General features: G+C 47.4%; 1 protein-coding gene and 1 long non-coding RNA gene across 13 annotated transcripts in view; both read left to right on the plus strand.

The window, feature by feature from the left end:
- LOC104314452 (H(+)/Cl(-) exchange transporter 5) overlaps positions 1–18,275 on the plus strand; it is a 44,661-nt gene that overhangs the window by 6,301 nt on the left and 20,085 nt on the right. For 8 of the 12 annotated variants that reach the window (XM_069810784.1, XM_069810782.1, XM_069810786.1 and 5 more), the window contains one exon: positions 10,468–10,617. In XM_069810784.1, coding sequence (XP_069666885.1) covers positions 10,485–10,617 — 133 coding nt within the window. In that variant the 5' untranslated portion in view covers positions 10,468–10,484. Of the gene's footprint in view, positions 1–5,793; positions 5,816–7,462; positions 7,682–10,467; positions 10,618–16,253; positions 16,478–17,901; positions 18,064–18,275 lie in introns of those variants that run through there. The other 4 variants (XM_069810791.1, XM_069810781.1, XM_069810793.1 and 1 more) reach the window with 4 other exon arrangements.
- Positions 12,374–15,378, plus strand: LOC138690674 (uncharacterized). Its single transcript, XR_011329429.1, has 3 exons — positions 12,374–14,516; positions 14,973–15,125; positions 15,209–15,378. It is a non-coding gene; the product is annotated as an uncharacterized lncRNA (long non-coding RNA).

Raw genomic sequence — 18,275 nt, forward strand, 5'->3', positions numbered from 1 at the left:
CAGCAAGTTGTTCTGCGCGGGATGTGAAACTGTCTTGTGTGTATTGTGGCACAGGGGACCCGTGTGAGTGCTGAGTGTCTGTGGGTGTTGCTGTGAACCATGGGTGAACACAGCCGCAGAGCACTGGCTGCGTGTTGTTTGAGGAGCTGTGCTGCTTGGGTGACTGTGCAGTGATATATTTTTGGGAATGGGGGAGAGAATATAAGCCTCTTGCTAGACTAGTTCTTGGGATCTGCCTGTTAGAATATCAGGGATCTCATTTAAGAAACATTACTGAGCCTTGAAGCATGTCTGGGTTTAAACAAGGCTGGCACGTATACTCCCTGTGCTTCCCTACCATAAAGTGGAAAAAGAACGCTTTATATAAAAACCACACTTGGCCAGTGCTATTGGTTTTCATGCTGCCTTGAAGACTTTTCTGTATTAAGATCTTCTTGTCTTGCATCCAAGTCATTTTTCCACTTGATTTTGGGGCGCATGTGCTGTGGCTGGTTTGATAACGCTGCTGCGAACTGCCGGGTGTTACACCGTGCTGGACTGAAACTGCAGGTCGCGGGGCTGGTCCCTCTGGAGCTCGTCACGGGAAGAGGATGGAAGGAGGTCCTGCAGCCTTCGGCCGCTTGAGCGCCTTCGCTGCCACATGTCTGGATGCCCCTGACTCCTCTCCACTTCTCGTCAGCATGAACTTCAGCTGCAGCTCCGAGAGGATAGTCTGTGGCCATCTCCCCTTGGAAACTGCCATGCAAGAAGAAGCCTACCTCCTTAACGAAAACGGGGCCCGTAGGGATGTTCTGCTTCCTAGAGCTCTCCTAGGGAAGAAGTTGGCCGTGAGGACAGCTTTGGTTGTGATCCAGTTTAAGACTAGAGATTTTGGCAGGAGGTGGCTTTAGAGTCTTCATCCAATATTTTGATGTTTTCAGAATGAAAACCATGTCAGATCTGTTCTTAATGCTGAAGTAGTTTCCATGATGAAAACCACCTGCATTTATTCTGGCTATTTCACTCTGAGTCATGTGTTAATCACACTCTTCCCATTTGCATTGGGAAGGCTGGATGAATGGAGTGACATCTGGCTGTATGTTGTTGAAGATTTGCTAACCTGAGGATGGCCTGTAAACATTTTGGAGTCATCGCTTACCAGCTACACAGGCATGTATTAGAAACAAGGCTCTAGCTCAGCTGATGTTCCTACACAGAGCTGTGCTAGTCGACCAGTTTCACCAGCCTGAATTTCCAAAGAGGGTGGTAATGGCAGAGAAGCTGTCGGTTGTGTTTCAGTATGGAAACTGCTGTAAATAACTAAATTTAGTCTGAAAAATACAGAAAGCTTAAAAACCAGTAGCAACCCCCCCTTAACTGTCTGTTGCATGGCACAATCACAAACCGCCTGTAAATTTGGTCTTTTGCATTTTCAAGTTAGGCTGCTTTTTATCAAAACATTAACCTGAAAAGAAGCTGGAAGCGTTTGTGAAGAAGCTCTTGGGTAGCAGTGTCTGAGCTAAGACTGTGGCTTTTTAACTGAAAGTTAAAATGGAAATTACAAAAACTTTAGGAGGAAAAAAAACAACCAAGCAAAAGCAAGGCGGTCTGACTTGCATCTTGGCACTTACTGTGTTTCTATATGATGAAGCATCTTTAAAAAAGCAGGGATTTCTGGAGAAAAGCACTGAAATGTCCGTGATCCCGGTAAACATGCCAGTCAGGCTGCTTTGATCTGAACCTCTAGCAAAGCTACAATAGAGGTAATATTGTACAAGAGGATAAAACCAAACTGCTGGAGAAAGCCAGGTGACTAAATGGCAGGTGAGCCTGGACCTAAGAGCTGTCCAAGGCTTGTGGTCAGCATCACAAGAGGGATGCAAATCAGTGTCGTTTGGTAACATGGACAGTGATTGTGCAGGGCTTGGGCTGGCGTTGCTGTGGGTCCTCTCCCGAATCGCGGCTGGCTCATGCTAGACGTGTCTCCATGGGTTGGAAGCAGAGGTGTCTAGCCTGGGAGGAAAGATAAGCAGCATGTAACTTTGGAAACAGGAGTGGGTATTGGGAAATCCAAGATGTAGTCTGTCCCTCTAAATAGGCCAGTTATTTGAAGCATCACAGATGCTTGCTCCAGTGAAACAGGAAAAAAATCAAACCCTCCGAGAAGAGTGGCGTGGCTGTTCCGAGGAACGTTAGGGTCAGTCTAGCTGTGTGCATCTTCCCATGCTCATCCTCAGGTGTCTGCAGGTGGGGGAGGCGTGCCTTGCTCTGCATCTCCCGTACACCGGTGTACCAGCTTTTCTGTCCTTTCCTGTCTCCCACATAGCTGTTTGCTTCCAACAGCCATTACCTGTATGGACCCAGCTTGTTGGTATAGTCAACTGGAGGGAAAAAAAAAGGCAATATCAACAAAAATCTTTAAATGGGAGTTTACTGCTTTAGGGGTGGGTGGGTGGTTTGAGAGCTGTGGTTGCATATCAATAATTGTCAAGAAGAACTCCTTCTTGGCTTTAAGGAGGCAAAGCGAGGTGGCATAACATACAAAAAAGATGCTACCTGTTGGAAACGTAATCTGCTTTCAACCTGCAAGCAGTTGTAGGAAGTTGTAGGACTGCTTCTGCTTCTGAATTCCCCTTCAAAATCATCTTCAAATGACAGGGAAGGCCCTGAAGGTAAGAAAGGATCTGTGTGGGTTGGGGAGCTAACACTGCCTTGCCAGTGACTGCTTAGAAAACTGTTTACACACTGAATTTGTAGGAAATGTGACTACTGCGTACAGGTCGGTGCCTGATGTTGGTGTATTCACTTCCCCTGGCCTGTGCCTCACTTTTGTGCACAGAAACTTGCTGCTAACTCCTCTCTGTGCAAGAGCTTTCCCTGTCGCTGTCTTCTGTCATTCTAAGAAATTTTTAATGGGAATTTGCCCCCAGCCAAAACAGGACCTGGTTTGGTAGAGGTGATTTAGCAACCTAACAATTGGTAAGTCCTGTAATGCTGTAAACAGTCTTATTTGCTGACTGTTGAATGTGACTTGGCTTGTTTTAACACAATCCCTTAAAACCGTACCCAACATGATTAATATTGCAAAGAACTGGGGCACGCCCAGGAAGAGGGAGGGAGAAGGAGGTTTCCTGGAGAAGCCAATTGATGAAGCAGATAACTGGGAGGAGGTAACTAAGAAAATATGTTTCTAATAATGAGTTGTGATTTACTGGTGCTACCAGTGACAGCTGAGCTGAATTTGTGCTCAGCAACACTTCTTTTAGCTTTTGAAGGACCGACGCCGGTCTTGAATGGGGCCAGCAGTGCCTTTAGTTGCATCCGTGTACTCACCACATTGCGCTACCGGAATCTCGGTCAGCACCTGCTTTGAGTTGTGCCTGGGGCTATGGCTGTGGCCGTGCGAAAGCTCCCAGTGCGGTTTTAGGATGGGGAACATGGAACACAGCAGTCCGTTTCTGGAATTGATTTCATTTCACCAAGAAAGACTGTTTTGAGTGAACCCATGCGGTGTGAATTACCCCTAACGCTAGCCTGGACCCACAGGTACCTATCATGCAAGTAGTTCAAAACCAACAACTTCTTGCCATTTCTGCAAGAAATAAATAAGCTTTTCCCCCATTTCATGGATGGAGACACCAAAGCAGGTAATATGACTTAGCTAAAACCACAAGTTGCTTTGATGGATGGAGATACTGCCCTATGGCTGTTGGTTCCTGGTCTAAAGTCTGCCTGCCATGCCTGTGCGACCTTGTCTCAAAACGTTCTGTTGCTTGTTGGTACCACAGGGTGCGACGGCAGGCTTTGTCGGAAAGGAAAGCATGGTGCAAGAGCGAGAGAATATCAGCTGTTTCCTTGAAGCCCTTTGTTCATGGGGTGACTCTCAGGAGCAGATCTTCCCCAGGACTTTGACCTCCCTCTGCTCCTTTCCGTCTCTTGCCTTCTCCACAACCCACGAGGTCCATGTGCAGCAGGCAGGCGGCTGGGCCAGCTCAGGCTCTGTAATAGCACTAATGAGCCTGGGCACTTTGTGGATATCCTTGGCTTTTGTTCTCCCATCAGAAAGCCAGATGTTTCCAGAGTTCCCATCCCACTCTGTCGCTTCCCCCCCGCCCCAAGCACTTGGAAAGCACATTCCTACTTGATTTTCATTTAAAGGTGCATGTATCCAGGGTTTAGGAGCAGCAATGCACAGTGTTTATGCCTTTGATGACTGTCAAAACTTTTCTCACAAATACCAGTTTTAGAAAGTTGTACAAGGCCTTTACCAAGGTATATGCCTTCCAAGTACTGATGGGAAAAACTAGTTGTGAATTGGTGTAGAAGTTGGGGTGGAACAACTCTGCGCTTCCTTGATTGTGGTCTGAGTCACGAGGTCTTTATCATCACAAGACACAGCACCGTCTTCTCATTGGATCTGCTAGAAATAAATAGTGATTTTTTCAGTGACCGGAACAGTTCAAAGCTGTTAAAACTTCTTGCATTGTAGGTGTTAAGTGTTTTCATGCTTATTGTGTGGAAAACACCATGAAAAAGGGCTTTGGCTGCTTGTTCTTCTCTTTCCTCCTCTTCCTCCAGGAAAACCAACACAAAATCCACCCCAATCTGTGCTCTCAAGCAAACCCAAGGTGCTTTCCTGCAGTGTGCCTTAGGAGTATGTTTTGATTCCCTAAAGTCTTCTGACCAGCTCTGTGTAGCTGATGTGAGCTGTGGAAATTCCTGGTAAAGCAGGAGAAATGGGCTGCTTTTTTTCTTATTTCTAGAGCTCCCTTATATGTAAAGCATCTGCAGCAGCAAACCATTTCTTTAATTGGTGGTGGATGATTGTGGGGGATTTTTAATCTAATAAATAAAATACTGGAACATCTTGTTTCTGGAGGTATGTTTTTCTGGCAAGTATATGTGATTCTGTTAGCAGCACTCCCAGAAATAAGGTTTTATTCAGAAGCTGAGTGTAGTTACTCACGAGCTGAGGATGAAATCAGCTGTGGTTGATGTTTGCCTCCACTCAAGTTTTCCACTGTACTGGGCTGAGTGGCATAAGCTATGTGGAATGATGAATTATTCAAGAGGAGGTGATACTAACATGGACTTAAGGACATCAGCTGTAAGTGTCTGTGTGCCTGTCAGTGCATAAGCATCTCAGGATGGCAGTGAATCCTTTAACACGCTGTATCAGCCCCATGTACAAAAGTGCCGGGCAAACCTGAAACGTCGCAGTATTTGTACGCTGCTTTCTGGCATTACCTGGTGAAACGTGATGGTGTGTGTTACCTTGCTGGAAGGATGTCAGACCAGAGCATGGAATACCGTCTCCCTGGGGCCTGTGTGAGTACGTGTCAAGGAACAACAAAAGAACCCCAAACAAGCCCTAAAACAATTCAAGTCTTTGTGTTCGGCTTATGTTGGTAGAGTTCCCAGTTTCTCTAAAACCATCTATTGTTCCAGACCAGCGTGGCTGTACAGCCCTTGCTTAATGCAAACAGCTCGCCCGGTGTTTGTTTGCCTTTGCTCAAGCGGCCGCTGAGGACAGGGTGCTGCGTGGGGTTGTGGGCTGGAGCGGCAGACTCCCACCGGCCGGGTCAGCCTTGTCCTGGGGCCGGCAGGGCTCCATGTCCCTGCTCCAGCCCGAGAGGGACAACTTCTCCAGTTCCCTGCTCCTGTGCTAGTGCTGGAGTGGGGCAGCCCCGGACCGCCTCCTTGGCCATCCCAGGAAAGGAGCTGTCATCTCCTACGGGGAGAGGAGGGGAATGGGAGAAGCGGACTGATGCTCGAGGATGAAACGGTTGTCTGCTCTTTGGAGGAGGAACAGGCAGGTGGACAGCAAGAAGTGAATGTAGGTAAATAAATGCTTTTATGACCATGCACTTAAAATGCAATGGGAAAAGGCATGTTGATGATCTTAACTGAGCCACTAAACCCTTCTGTTAAATGATTATGTGCAGTTTGTGAAACCAAGACATTGCTAATAGCAACGTGTTCGAGAACATTTAATTTTTCTCTGAAGATATTTGTGTGTCACGTACTGCACCTGAAGGGGACTTAAAGGTGATGTAAAAAATCCTCTCAGTTATCAGCTCACCCGTTGTAGTTTCATCTGTACAGAAGGGGAGACTGGTTGTAGTCACTTCAGACAGCACAGGGAATTGGAGGGAGGAATGACTTGGAAAAATAGCATCGTCTCTTTTATAAAGCAGGTGTTTACAGTCATCTCTGTTGTACCCTGCCTTTGCCTGCAATTGCTGCCTGGCGTTGTCTTTTTGTAGGCACTGTAGCTGAAGAAAGTGCAAGAAGCAGATGTGGAGCTCTTCTGAGATTGCTGCCTCCAACTTTGTGTGCGTGGTGGTTTGATTTTTAGCAGTTAAAGAAGAAATTACAGTTGGGGTTTTTTGGGGGGTGGTTTGGTGTTTTTTGTTTTGTGGGTTTTTTTTTGTTTTGTTTTAAGATAGGTACCCAGCCCTCTTGCAATTCATTTGAAGTCTGCACATCAAGCCTGGACCTGGCAGGGTTACACGTTTCGTGGGCTGGAATACAGTGAAATCCAAACCAGCTCACTTAGTTTACAAGCAGACTGAAGTTTCTTTCTCGTGGAGTAACCTCCTCTGCTCTGGAAGAGAAATGGGTTTTTTTTTGTTAATGACAATGTGAGTCTCTGGAGTGATAATGTTGCAGGAAAGCCTTGCTCTGCTGGCTCCCAGCCAGGTACCAGGAGTATTGACATAACGGCTAAATGATATATTTTTCTCTCCTTTCTTCTGTTTTTTTTTCAGTTATAATTGGCTTATTCAATTTCTTTTTTTCTTATTTGTGTACCTTTGAATCTGGTAATTGTGGGAAGGGATGTGCCTGCCCCTGTGGGGATGGGGAGGAGGAACTGCCCCGAACTATCAAAGCTCGGCTTAGATTTGCTGATCTCTGAAAAAAAAGCAGTCTTGTGATCTGGGCTTTGGTTTTTCACATGAAATAGCCGCTAGGTGGTAAGCTCGCTCCTTCCCCCGCAGCAGCAATGACTGATGAAGGCGGCCGGTCAGGATTACTCCCTGCTCCTTTTTGAGTTGTATTCTCCTGGTGCGATGTCTTTGTGGTGCTGGTGGAGCCGGAGCCGAGCCTTCCATCCGACGATGGGGACGGCGGAAAAATGCTGCGGGAACTTTTACCCTCCGACTTGGAAAGCATTGAACCCGCGTGCTGGAAGGGCTGCTCCGAGCCCCCACGTCGCTGGCCGGTGGAGGCAAGCGTGGTGGTACTGGTGGTGGTGGTGGTGGTGGCGGTGCTGGAGCTCACCGGTGCTGTGGCTCACCAGTCCCGCTCCTCTGGCTGCAGATTGGAATGCGGCGCTGGGACGGGTGCTGGGGGAGCAGATCGCTGGGTGTGCTGGCGATGTCGAAGTCCGAAATGGGAAGAAGAGCCTGCAACGCGCAGCGTCGATCGGAAAGCACCGCGAGGGCTGAAGCTGGGGCTGGGTTGGCTCCGCAGGACGGCAGCGGGGTTGCTCTGGCTTCCTGGTGGCGAGTGCTGTCATCTGAGTCACTTCCAGGCGTCGGGGGGCCGACCCCGTCGGGTTTGGCTTCGTTGCTTCCCTTTGCTTGACTCTGATGGGTAAAGCCAGGATGGTCTAAAAAGGCAGAGGAGGTGAATGGGAGCAGCTGGAGGAGGATGGCTTCTCGCTCGCGCGAGCGTTGGGTGCACCAGGAGCCCTTGGGTACGTACGGCTGCTGGGGGGGTGTCCCGGAGTGTGCCCGTGGCCTGGTGGGAAAGAAGGAGCCGTAGCCCGATGAAGTATTGCAGTAAATTAACTACATAGATAAGCATGAGAACAGTCTGGTTTTGTTTGGGTTTTTTTCTTTTTTTTGGGGCACATGGTTTGCCTGGAAATGCATTGCTTGCCCGTCGAGGGAGTGTTCTTGTAAGAAAAAGTGACGTAAGCCTGTATCTCCAGGGACTGCTTCAGGACTTGGGAGAGAAGCCATCACTGAATTATCATTTTCTGTGTCCTTTTTGTGCTGCATGCATGCTGGGTGTTGCCTGGGCTCTGCTGTGACTGGAAGGTGGTATGCTCATTGGCTTGGTTTTGGTTTTTTAAGCTGTAAATGAGAGCAAACTTGGGGATGGATTGCGGGGAGCAGGAGGTGACATTGCTCTAATTTTCAAACAGGGACTTCTGTCTGCCTGTGCTGGCAACGCCATGCCTTCTGTCAGCTGAGGGACTCAGCCTCTGGTAGGGCTACAAATTTATGCTTTTTGTGCAAAGCAAATATGTGAATACAGACATATTTTAAACGTCCCCTCCCACATATATATACACACACACACAGAGTCTTATTGGAAAATACCTATAAAACTGCGTTATGCTGCAGACAAGCCCTGCAACACCCAAGCACAGAGTTTCTTTAGTTCTTTGCTGGGGTGAGACGTGCCATTCCTGCCTCCTAGGCTGAGAGCTGGCATCCGCTGTGCTCCCTGGAAGCAGCTCACCGGAGGTGCACTGCAGCGCTTTAATGAAATTAAATTATTTTTATTGCTAGCTGGCAAATAATGACTTTGAATTCCTCAGTTTCTCCTGCCTTTGGTTCTCTGTGTGTGCTGATGGAAGACTGCAGCCCGCACCATCTCTGTGCTTTCAGAGTGTGCTAAAAGCGTTGCTGCTGGCAGAGCAGCGTGCAGCAGCTCACGTGCCTTCCCGAACACCCAGTTGCCCTCAGCCAGAGCTCAGCACTCTCTTCACTGGTGTATTCTGCACCAGTTTAATGAGTAAACAGGGCTTAAATGTTAAGTAACATTGTGTTCCACAGAGCAAGGCTCAGCAAAGAGCCCAGTGCGTCACTTCGTACAATGCCAAGACTTTTTTTGTGTGGTGTGGTGGCTTTTTTTTTTTTAATAGGAAGTGCTTTCTGCAGAGTGTGTAATTCATACTGCTTGCAAATGCTGGCTGGCTTTCTCCTTTCCTGAAATAAGGCTGAGCTGCATATTTGGTTCCTCTATAATTCTCTTGAAAAATATGTATGTTTGCAAGAGAAAAGCGAACACAGGCTATCATCTCATTGAGATGAAGGTTCCCACTTTCAGGTTGCAAGAGCTATTTTTGAGGCTGAGACCTGATTATTTTTATATTTTTTTTTCAGCTTAGTTTATTATTATGTTTTCAGAGCTTGTGCTTTCATAGTTTGTCTGCCGTCTTAGAGAAGAGCAGGAGAGACAACAGGTCTTGTGTCATGGTCTGGCATGACCAGCTCCTTGAGATGACCAGGTCCGGTAGGAGGTCAAGGATACTTAATTAAAATTATTTATGAAGTTTAATAGCACACTTCCACATTGCATTTTGCAGCTTCATGTGTGGGTGGTTAAGAATCATTGTTCATATGGGTTGTTTTGATAGTTTGCCTACATCTCAGAGAAGGACAGGTAGGTGAGCTTGGAACATCTGGAGAGCATCACAGCCACATTTCTGCTGCGAGGATCCTTCCTCCCTGATGGGCTTTGCACAATGCTCTGGCAGTAAATACAAGGACACTGTGGGAGGTGAAATGGTCAAAAACAGAAAAAAAAAGTCATTGCAAACCTGTTGAGAGCACATGCGGACATTATTTAGAAAATACATCAGCAGATGTCACTTGCCTTGTCCAACATGGTGTTGACCTGAGTAATTTTTTACCTGCTGCTAGAGTGGATTTCTAATTGCTCTGTCTGGTAGTGACCAGCAGATAGAAATTGATTCACAGTCTTTGTGGGAAATATAAAGGAGAAAAAGGAAATACCTTGAGAGGCTTTTTAGACCAAGAACTTAGAAATATAATTGGTTTTCTATAGAGAAAAACATTATCTGAGGCATTCGGGCTGCTCTTGTGTTTGAGATCGTAGTCGGATCACCCGAGTGCAAGCCATGGCAGTAGATGACACGGGACAGTGCACCTGAGCTATGGGCAGGTGAGATGGGGGCTGTTTCTAGTTTTTGGGGTGGTTGCTTGCAGTTTGTCGGTCTCATTGCCTTGATTAAGCCTGTCTCATGGCTGGCAGCTCGTTATTCAAAGTCCAGTTTGAGCCCTTTTCCAGCAGGCAGTGGACTGGGGAGTAGAGGATATGTGTGTAGGATCCCTTATTATGGAAGGATTTTCCTCTGTGGGGCTTGGCTTGGCCGTGCAAAGTTTTCTAAACTTGTCGTCTTTTAAGAACCTGGGCAGCCTAGTGCTGCTGTGTTTGTATGTCTTTCCAGTTGAGTTCAGATGCCGTACTGGGACTTGATGTTTGTTTCTGGCATGGGGCAACATGAAGTCTAGTGCAAGAGCTTTGCTTGTAAACATCCAGTTTTGTCCTGAGCAGTTGCTTGTTCTAGCCCAAATTTCAGGTGGTATCGCTGCATTTCTCCTTCACCTGGGAAGACCAGTGCAGACTCCTTGTCTTCAGGACAAAGTGTCAAGTGGGCATCAGTCCAGTTGGCTTAGAAAATGAGTCTTCATGCTTGTGCTCTAAAAATTTTCCCTTTGCTCCCAGGTTTGGAAGCTCTGGCCATGGATCAGAAAGGCTATCGACGGGGGAGTTTCCAGAGTAGCACTAGTGATGAAGATATGCTGGAAATAGCAGGAGCATCTCTGGACTTCTCCATGGCAGACGATGACCCGCCACTCGACAGGGAGATGGGAGGTAATACCTGTGCATCACTCTGCTTTCTGTTTTTCATAATGGCTTTTGGTAGGATTTCATATTAATATTTTCTGTATGGGTCCCACTGGCCTCTGCCGAGGGTGGGAGTCTAGCGTTTCACAGCACCGGTGTGAATAGTTTGCAGCATTCTGCACTGCATTGCATCCCTGAATAGACTTCTGCAGAACAGCTGAAGGCTTGCTCACGTTCCAGATTTGGCTCCCATCATTGCTTTGTAACAGAGGCTGGTGGGAGGCATGTGTTCTGTGCAGAGTAGAAAATCTCCTTAAAATAAATGGCAATTGCAAGAGGCATGTGAGTGACTTTATGGTGGTCGGGAGGCACTGCTTGTCTGTCTCCAGCAACCGAGCTGCCTGATCTCAGGCTGTGTGCCTCCAGTAACCTGTCAGAGGGGAAAACTGCTCTCTTAGCCATCTGTGTCATTACTTTGCTATTAAATGTAGCATATCCTCTCCCAGTGCTTTGCTTTTGGGGCTTCTGGATAGTCCTTTCTGGAGTTTTTCTGAAATAGCTGCTGTAGGGAAGAGCTGGCTGTGCCACGAGGGAGGTGTCGTGAGTGTGATGGGCATGCGCGGGGTGACAGCGCAGAGCAATTCCTAGGGGTTTGTGGTACAAGCAGAGACTCTCCCTTCCCCTTCCCTTCTTCTTTACCTGTAATTTTAAAGGTTGTCCGTTGTGGGGAGAATCTCAAAATGTAACAGCACAAAGGGGTTTGGTGCTGAGCTTGCATGATGCCAGAGACTCTTGGCTTCCCCTGCCACCACTCATCTGTCTAGAGAGGGTCTGCTGCTACCTCTTCTAGTCTGAGCCTGAGGTTGTGAAATTAAAGGGGGAGAGGTAAATCTGCATGGTTTTGCTGAACTTTGGCCCTAGACAAGCAAGACTTGCCTGATTTTTTTACTTCCGTGAATTATCATAAGTTAGTTTAAAAGCAAAAGTACTTAATTTTGGACAGCAGACCGCAAGTCTCCATGACTTCCCATAAACCTTCTCATCCTCTTCTTCCCCCATCCCTGTTTACTGCAGGGCAAAAATTAAAAAGAAATCCTTTTGTTTTGCTTCTCAGCTATGTGGTCTGCCTTTAGGTAGTGCAAATGAAGACAGACTTCCTCAAATATCACCTCTCAGTAGCCGAAACTACCAGCTCTTTTGCTGCTGGAATCCTATAAGGAGCATGTGATTGTTTTCTGCTTGGCTTGGTCCTTCTCACTGCTTTCAGGCTCAAGTGGAGGAAGGATCATTGTGGTTTTTGTAGTGGTTGCGTTAACTCATGAGTGATAAGCATTGGTTTGTGGTTCAAAAAACCTCTGTCTGTGCACAAGGAGGATGTGTGCAAGATTTACATCCCAAGCGTGTTGTCTCCTGGGTTCTGTCTAACGCGAAGCAGGGTGACTGGTATGTAGGGCTTGGCTGCGGTGCAGATATCGGGCAGTGTGCTCGCTCCAACCTGACCTGGTGGTGGAAGTCACCTCTAGAACTGGGCATGTCTGGGAGTCCACTTCAGAACTCCTCACACAGAGCTTGAAATAACAAGTTGTGACTGAATTTGCTTCTGAAGATCTATTAGTTACTAGTATGTGCAGAATTAGATACATAGAAATAATCACATTACGCATGTTGGTAATGGAATTGTAAATTCATGTTGTCTTACCTGCTGATGAGAACTGCTTTTTCTATAGCCATTGGGGTATCAACTGAAGTTAAACATGTGCTCATGTTTAATATTTAGAGAGAAGGAGCTGAATTCTTTTAACTTCTTGTAAGGAAATTATTATTCTGTAGAGCTTAGAAGCAGTGGTGGGTAACTCCAGCTGAGTTTAGTTTTGCTGCTGGCCTGAAAGAGCACACGGTTGTTTCCCTCCTTGCTTAAATAGGCTTTTCCCATCTCTGCTCAGGGCATTTGAAGGACTGTGGCTACTTCTATGAAAAAAGCGGGGGTCTGCCCCGCTGGCATGTGCGGCTTGGAGTGATGGTGGTAGCAGTGCTTCGGGGGGCTGCCTTAAACCTGATGGTGGAGAGGAACGGTTCCCCTGACAGAGGCTCTCTCTGTTGGCAGGATGCTTAAGTCTGCAGGGGGGTTGTCGCAGAAGTGAAAGAGGAAATTTAAAAGTGGAAGGAGTTGCTTGCCGAAATACTGGTTTCAGTTCACTCTACAAATATCCCCTACTGACTTCAGGAAATGTTTGCTGGCAAATGTTTGGATGCCAGGTGTGCAACCTGAAGATGTGGTGGCACAGGCTTGACTGGAGCTGGAGAAGTGGTAACTGAGGTTCTCCCATGGTGGAGTTGGCTGCAAACCTCTGGCTGGGACCTGCTGCTTTTGCTGTCTGGTGTGTTGTCAGATGGGGGTGAGTTAGTGACACCGTTTGGAACCAGAACCCAGCCCTCTCGTACCACCTTCTCCAAGACTGTCAAACTCTCCTGCGAGTGGTGGCATTTCAAGTTGAAAACAGCCACAACTGGAGATTATAGATCCTGTCAAGTGACCAGAGGAGGAAGCATCACCTGCTGCTTGGTAGATTTGTAAGTCTGGATTGCGTTTGGCAGCCGGCGCTCCTCCATGCTTTCCTTATGAGCCCTTGACTAATAAGCAACAGGACTTTTGTACTGTGTCAGGTCCCTGATGGGAACCAGCAGCCTTGCCTGCTGCCTGGAACACAGGATGCTTGTGTTGAAAAATACCTTCATGTAGGATCTAGACTGACTATGAAACTTTGTTCCTAACTGGTATTTGCAAGAATGCACCTGCTTCCCAAAGGCTGGAGCTCTCTAAGAGCTTGAGCCAAAATGTAGATATTCTGAGTGCTTCAGGCTTGTTTCAAAATGATTTAAAATGGACTACAGTGGCTTTTCACAGCTGCTACTGTGCTGTTTCTGTTATTGAAAACTCATTGAGTAGCACATTCTCTCACTCTTGTCTTCTCCGGTTTGTCCTTCTAGTCTTGGTACTAAGGTAATGGTGTTACACCAGGCAGCAAGTGAATCTTAGCAGTGCTTTCTCAAAATTGTTTTCAAAGCACAGATTGTAATCTTGGCCAAAGGGTTGATGGGGTGGCACAGTCTATTTAAGGATACAGTTGTGCTTCCCAGAAGTTGTTTCATCTTATTGGCATCACCTCCCTTCTCTGCCACAGTAAAGGTGACCAGAACTACATGTGATGTTCAAAGTGCATTTGTACAGCAGTAAATCTTTTCTGCTTCTTAGTTTAAGGGATTTTTTTAAAAAAGCTACTTCCTTGTGGACTGTTCTCAAGTATTGAGCAATGACTTGCAGAGCATTATCCGCAGACACTTGAATTTTTAAGTCAGACTTGGAGCACGACATTGTTTACAGTTGTCTCTTCCCCCTCCCTGTATGCCTTGCTTTGTGAGCATTGAGTTTCTTCTGCTCTCTTGTAGTCCAGCTGTAGTCCTTCAAAGCCAGCCAAAAAGGTGCTGGTTGCCCAGCACAAGTTACAGTAAGTGTAAGCACCACTTTTTAGACCACTTACAAATGCACTGAATAGTCCAGTACAAGCAGAAATTAATGGCATTCCACTGTTGCCTTCCTCCTGTTTCGAAAACATAGGAATTTATGCCTTTAATATCCTGTGTCCTCAGCCAGTTGCTTTTCTGTGAGAAAAATCCGTACTCCCCAAGAGCTTAATTTGCTTAAGACCTTCTATAGAAAATTCTGTCCAAAGCTTCACTGACACCCAAGTACATGGTCAGTTAGATTATATCTGATACCTGCAGTCCTGTTGATTTTTTTTTTTTTTTTTGAGAAATATAAGATTTACGAGGCCTGATTCCTTTAGCAAAATCTGTTGGCACAGCTGCCTTACCAAGTAATATCTCACAGATGAGGGGTTGCTTCTGTCAAGTGGTCTGTTATGAAGGTAAGTTGTACTGATTTCTAACTCCTTGATATCCCTTTCCAAAACTATTAAAATGCAAATGGTTTCCTCTTAATAGGTTAAATTAGTTCTGGTTGGGTGTATAAGTTAGGCATCTTATTTTGTGCTTTTCTTTAGTGGCTCTTCACTCATTATAGTGGTGAGGCAGACACTGTGCTTGGGAGGAATGAGATGTAATGCCTGGGCATCATGGTAGTCTCTCAATGTGCTTTAAATTGTAGGGAGCAAAGGCAGGGCTGTGTTCCCCACTTCTTTCAGAGGAAAACTTAAAAATGTTTCAGTGGCTGGAAGGGCTCCTTTTTGTTGTAGAATTTAAGAAGGTTTTTTCTCTCTGAGCTCTAAGGGCAAGGAGAATTGCAATAGCAACACGTAACCCTGCTGCAGTTTTGGGTGTTACTGAAGCTTGGTTTCATATGGATTTTTGTTTTTATCCACTAGCCCTGTCCTTGTCTACACTCTCCAGTCATACTTCCTCTGTGCAATGGGAGGTGCAGGTAGGTGGTGTAGCTGGCTGCTGCTCTTAGAAGGATTAAATATCTTTGCTTGGTTTGCTAGCCAGGGGATTTCACTCAACTGCTGCACCTGTGACAGGTTAGACTAATGGACCCACCCATTAGAAGTGCTAAAGGGCCAACCTCTGAGAATGAGATATCTCCCCTGGCTTTTTATTTCAGCCGCCTTCCTCCTTGACCTCCAGACAGAAACCCAGGGTTGTCAGAGCAGCCTCCAGTCAACATATCAGGTGAGACCAAAGTCAACAATTGTTAGGGTGTAGTGTTTCAGACTTGCCAGACAATGTTTAAATGGCAAGCTATCACTAGCAATTTGGAGACAGAAGAACTTAATCACCAGCCCCTTTGAGCTCTTATGTATGTTGAATGGCAAGATAAAGAGTGCTCGTGGGGCCCTGGAGGGGTTGGGGAAGGCACTCTGAAGTATTGCCTATGCAGAGAGGACAAAAGAAAAAATCAGTGCCTGCCTGCCTCCTGGAACCACAGGGAGCAAAGAGCATTGCTACTAGCTATTTAGCAAGCAAAATGTCAGCTAGGTGGGAGAAGAGCTAGGTGGGAGAAGAAAGGGTTTTGGCCGTACATCTGTGTCTGACCTACCAACGTCAGGAAACTCCCATTGATAAGTATGTGTTTTCCTGTGCTGAAGCTTGACTTGGTCCAGACCTTTGAAAACGTGCGGGCGCAGAGCAGGTTCTGTCCCAGGCTGGCGTGCCAGGAGCATCACCGGTCTGACGTGGTGGACTGGGTGCCTGTGTCTGGGGAGTCCCTCCGCAGACAGGCTGTGGGTGAGGTGGTTAAGTGCTGGGTTTCCCATATCTTTGGGGTTGGGCTGTCGGGGTGAAGGGGGTCTGGATGTCCCGGTGCACAGCTTTAACCTGCCTGACTTCTAGTGCTTATGAGGGCAAACAGCGTCAGCGACGAGCTGTTCTCCATCTTAAAGCCCTTGCGCAGTCAGCTTCAGCTGTCTGCAATACCGAGTCTGTGCAGCGCAGCAAACGGGCAGATTTTAGTCCCGGGGAATACGTTCTGCCGGATAAAATGTCCCGCGTGCTGCCTGAGCGGCTCCGCTCGCAGCTGCAGAGTGCAGGCTCCGTTCCGGGCATGCCGGGAGTCGCCATCCCTGGACGTAGCCAGCTCCCTCTGTCCTTGCCTGCCTGCGAGCGTGAACCTCTGCCCGTGCCGCTCAAATCCTGCCCCTTCCAGCGAGGTGCAAGGGCTGGCTCATGTGACGGCCGCCGGTGACGACACGCCAGGCGTGCAGGGAGGGCCCAGTGCTGCTGCGGGCTCGTCTTTTGGCCAAGTCCGGAGGAGAAGGATGCAGCAAGTGCCACTGTAAGACGCAAGAACGCCCGCCGTCCCTCGACCAGCGCGGCCATGGGACGGACGGGCTCCCAAAGGTGCTCCCGTGGGAAGAGGAGTGGCTGAGCGAGGGTGAGGAGGCACCTTCCAGGGAGGAAGAGGGGACGTGAGCCAAGGGGGACCGCGTCTGCCTGCGGGTGCAGGTTGCGGAGGCTGCAGGGCAGCGGGCTGCTGGCGGCGGCTCCGAAGGTGCTCCCGCTCCTCCGCTGGGATGAAGGGGTGGTTGGGCAGGGTGAGCAGCCGGGGTGGTCTGTTGGATTTCTGCTGTGTAATGGTTGGTTGCTTACTGCCGGTCTCCCTTTTGTCTGCAAAACCCTTTCTTTTTCCAGATTTCCTAGAGCAAGTGAAGCGGTGTGGAGGCAGACCTCTCCCGGGTACTGCTGCTGTCGTCTTGCTGTGCTGGCAGGACAATTAATAAAGCCCTGTGGGTTTGCTGTATTGCAAACGACAGATGCCTGTAACTTTAACAAGCACTGCCTTTTTCTTTTTTTTTTTTTTTTTAAGCCAGGCAGACTCTCTAAAGTGGAGCATTAACCCATCTTGGGGAGAAGAGGTGATCAAAACGCTAATAAATCTGTGATAAAAAAATGAACTGTACTTCTTTAACAGGGTTGCATTTAACTTGCTGTCCCTAGGCATTAAATACTGATTTAGAGATCTGTACATTAGGTACTGGGGAGACCTGTGCAATCATCTTGATTGTGTTTTGGCAAGGCGTTACTGAGCTCATTTTCTTCCTTTATTCCTATCTGGTTATCCTAGGATCCTTGATTTGCAACAAGCCATGGCAGGAAATATGATCTTGATAAATATTTATGGCTGTCAGCCATTTTATAGTTGGGTATTACTCCTGGAAAAAATATAAGGACATTTTCTCATTATCTTCTGTCAGATGGACAGCTTATCCACTTACACGGCTGTGAAATTGCTGTGTATGGCTGGAAACCTTGCAGTTCTGCTTTTGTAATACAAACCCTGCTGCTTTGGGGATGGCAGGCTGTGCTGAACGGGGTCAGCGCCTGGAGAGCAGGATCAGTCTCCAAACTGCACCTGGCTGGTCTTGAGTATGCAAGTCAAGTCAGACTGTCCCTTCTGCACTTGGCTTCATTGCAAGATCCCCTGTGCAGCTGCCCGTTATGGTATGGATGGGATCATGGGGGCTGGTACCTGTGGGACTTTCAGTGCTGTATATCAGAGTATTGCTAAGGATGCGATGACTTGCAGCCCCTCTTGCGTTGAGGGGCAGTGCTGTGTGCTGACTTTGTGCCCTCGGGGTCTTGTTCATGTTGCTCTGTGGCAGCTCTGAGCTGGGAGAGTGTTCCCAGGACAGCTAAAAGTCGCTGGTCCGGGCAGTTATTCCAGAAGAGTGAGCAAGGAATGACCCTGATCTCATCTTCTTGCAGAAAATGCTTCTCAAAGTAGTCTGTTAGCTAGGTTTAACACTGCTTTATTAATACTTTTTTTTTTTTAGGACAACTGTATCTTTTTATCTTTAGGAAAGATTGCGGTAGGTGTGCCAAAATAAAATTGAACAGACAGTGAAAGCCCGCTGCCTGCAGCATGGAGAGAGAAAGTGTCGTTGCACTTTTCTAGAAGAGTTGGTCATTCCTGTAGAAACAAAAGCAAACTCTTCTGGCTGGGCTGCTTGGCTTTGAGAGGTGAGTGTGCAGGAGATAGCTGTTCATCTTCTGTTTCTCAAGGTGGACTCAGTGTTGTTTTCTGCATCTCTGGGCTTGGTAGAAACCCATCACCCACACTTAGCAAAGCCTCAAAGACACCTCCCCCACCAAAGCCACCTCATTACTTGTATCTGGACCCGCTGTAAAAGCGATGTGGCCGTGGTGGTTCCCCTGTCTGGGGGACAGAGCTA

This window comes from Haliaeetus albicilla, chromosome 23, assembly GCF_947461875.1.
Source record: "Haliaeetus albicilla chromosome 23, bHalAlb1.1, whole genome shotgun sequence".
NCBI classification, from domain to species: domain Eukaryota; kingdom Metazoa; phylum Chordata; class Aves; order Accipitriformes; family Accipitridae; genus Haliaeetus; species Haliaeetus albicilla.